The 3,145-nt window shown below is 37.4% G+C and overlaps 1 protein-coding gene across 1 annotated transcript; it reads left to right on the top strand.

The window, feature by feature from the left end:
• The first annotated feature begins 1,965 nt into the window (after positions 1-1,965).
• Positions 1,966-2,798, top strand: LOC109159400. The gene is made up of 2 exons (XM_019307512.1): positions 1,966-2,388; positions 2,538-2,798. The coding sequence occupies exons 1-2, from the start codon at positions 1,966-1,968 to the stop codon at positions 2,796-2,798; spliced, it is 684 nt and encodes a 227-aa protein (XP_019163057.1).
• The last annotated feature ends 347 nt before the right edge of the window (positions 2,799-3,145 follow it).

Here is a 3,145-nt window from a genome sequence, read left to right as displayed (position 1 = left end):
CGATTAATACTTTAGATTATTGTTGTGGTATTACATAATGAGTATTTACATGTTTAAGGTCAATTCAACTTCAGTTTGTACTAATTATTTTAGACAAATTTTATGGTAAAAATTTATGTGATAAGGAAAAAAAAAAAAAAAACTAAACGTAGTCAACAAATTTTGTTACAGTAAAAATTTAAAACTTTTTTCCCACCCACCCTAGAAAAAGACTTTTGTTTTGAAATTTGAAATTGCTCTCCCTTTTTGAGGGATTAAAAATATTAGAGAAAATTGTAATTTATACCCCTCACTTATAGACCAATTATAAATGTCCTCCATAATTCTAAATGGTATAAATCATAAATGTTGCCCATACTTAAATTGTCTTAACGTGTGTATATATATGATCTTCAAATATTTGGTATGTTTATTAATTCGCATTTAATTTACTTACTTTCTTTTATTTGGATGAGTATTACAATTTTTTTTTTTGAGAAAAACATAAAACTTTCATTAAATCAAATCATCTTGTAAAACATGAATGATAAAAGGAAATGGAAAGGAAAAACGATCCGCACAATATAATCTAGCTTAGATAGGGCTTCCTTAGCCAACATATGCCCGTCCTATTTGTAAATTGTTTCACATACAAAAAGCTGACGTTAGAAACCTCTCTAGCTAGGTCCTTAACATCCTCATCGATAATAAGATGAAAAGAAGAAAATATATATAGAATGACTCTTAATCCCCTTAATGACTTGGAGCCCGTTGGAGGCATGCAGCCCGTTGGAGTTACTCTTTAATCATTAACTCTATGTAATCTGCATTGATCTCCTTTAGCCATTTCAATGCATCCCCAATCGTTATGCCATGGAACCGTGTTCACCATTCATGGTGAACACGGTTCCAACGGTGTTAGTACACCGTTATCTTCTTTTTTTTTTCTTAATTAATTGCGTGACTTTTCTTCTTCATTTTTACATTTCGCGGTTTCACTTTAATTTGAAGTGAGCAATAATTTCGGACATTCATAAATTATGAATCCATGCCTGCACATTCACTTTGGAACCATGCCTACACATTCACTTTGGAACCATGAGATTATGAATTTTCTGTTATAAGATTATGAATTTTCTGTTATGAGATTATGAATTTTCTGTTATGAGATATGAATTTACATTACATTCATAATCTCATAACAGAAAATTCATAATTTAATAAATATTTTACTTTTATGCGATTATAAATTTTCTGTTATGAGATTATGAATTTACATTACATTCATAATCTCATAACAGAAAATTCATAATTTGATCAGACACGCGCCGTTAACTCCACATCCGCGAATTTTTTTTTTCGCATAAAAACGACGTCGTTTGAACTTGTGTTCACCATTCTCGGTGAACACGTTTCCAGGGCATAATTTGCGATGCATCCCGGACCCCAATAGCTTCGACTTGCCCCGAGTTTATAAACCATGTCAAGGAATTTAATTTCCTTTGCTACAATATAATTAAAGTACCCCATTTGAGTCCTTTATACCACACCCTAGGCCCATCTTTCTCCCATCAATATACACATTAATTTGAGTCCATCCAATTGGGGGTTTAATTTGGTCCAATTTACAACATGAACTTCATTTTGAGATCCACCTAAAAACCCTTGGTTGACACTTGACAGCAGATCGACCAGCTATGAAGAAAAAAGCTTTCACCTTAGGAGCTAGCTATATGTAAATTGTGAACATTTAGAATATAAAATTATGAACATTTAGTATATAAAATTGTGAACATTTAGTATGTAAAATTGTGAACATTCAATATGTAAATTGTGAACATTTAGTATATAAAAATTGTGAACATTCAGTATATAAATTGTGAATATATAGTATATAAATTGTGTATTTTTGGACCCGGATCCACTTTGCATGGTGGACTCGGGTCCCCAGCATAATTTGCCCTTTATCAATATCTATAATTAAATATGAGTCAGTTACTGTTGAAACAGGAGGATGTGTACTGGAAACAAAGGGCCAAACAACATTGGTTGAGGGAGGGGGACATGAATACCAGGTTTTTCCACCTTTCTGCATCTAATAGAAAGAGGAAAAATCAATTGCTGAAACTCAGGAATGGTGAGGGTAGCTGGGTGGAGGGTCAGGGGCTAGAATCCTTGGTGGTGAGTTATTATGAGGGGATTTTCACATCTGGGGGTTGCCGGGGTGCCAATTTTTTTGAGAGCCTGCAGCCATGTGTGACAGGGGACATGAATGAGGAACTAGTACGACCTTTTAATGCGGAGGAGGTGCGCGAGGCGGTTTTTGCTATGTCCCCAGATAAGGCTCTTGGGCCGGACAGTATGAACCCGGGATTCTTTCAGAATTTTTGGGAGGTGGTTGGAAGGGACGTAACTGAGTTTGTTCTAGGATGTCTAGAGTCAGGTCAATTCCCTTCAGAGCTAAACACTACAAACATTGTTCTAATACCAAAAAAAAGAAAGTTCCCGAGCTAGTTACTAATCTCAGACCCATTGTCTTGTGTAATGTGACTTACAAGGTAATAACCAAGATGTTGGCTAACCGGATGAAGCGTTTACTCAAGGACATTGTCTCGGAGTCCCAGAGTGCGTTCTTACCGGGGAGGTTGATAATTGACAATATCTTAGTGGCGGCGGAGATAAGCCACTATTTACGCAGGAAAACGACAGGAAAAGTTGGTTGGGCTGCGTTGAAGTTTCACATGGCCAAGGCATACGACAGAATGGAGTGGGAGTTTCTTAGACGTATGCTGTTGGGTTTGGGGGGGAGAGGTGGGTGAAACTCATCATGTTATGTGTGACTAAGGTCAAATATAACATCACGGTTAATGGTAATGTGGTTGGGGAGGTGGTTCCTACGAGGGGGCTGAGGCAGGGTGATCCCCTATCACCTTATTTGTCCATCCTATGTGCTGAGAGCTTGTCCTTATTGCTACAGCGGGCCCAAGACATAGGAGGGATACATGGGTGCAGGGTGGCGAGGGGGGCTCCGCCGGTTTCTCAAGTATTTTTTCGCTGACGACAGTTTATTGTTCTTTAAGGCGAACAGGCAAGAGGCCGGGGTGGTTAAGAATTGTCTACGGGAGTATGAGGAGTTTTCCGGCCAATTGGTTCACTATGATAAGTC

The sequence above is a fragment of the Ipomoea nil genome, unplaced genomic scaffold (genome assembly GCF_001879475.1).
Source record: "Ipomoea nil cultivar Tokyo-kokei standard unplaced genomic scaffold, Asagao_1.1 scaffold2827, whole genome shotgun sequence".
Lineage (NCBI taxonomy): Eukaryota > Viridiplantae > Streptophyta > Magnoliopsida > Solanales > Convolvulaceae > Ipomoea > Ipomoea nil.
This window is presented reverse-complemented; position numbering and strand designations above follow the sequence as displayed.

Excerpts from the sequence above, each read along its gene's own strand:
- LOC109159400 (XM_019307512.1), top strand. The coding sequence starts at position 1,966 with ATGAGTCAGTTACTGTTGAAACAGGAGGATGTGTACTGGAAACAAAGG. Across the intron at positions 2,389-2,537 it reads GGGAGGTGGTTGGAAGGGAC|GTAATAACCAAGATGTTGGC; the intron begins GTAACTGAGTTT and ends GTGACTTACAAG.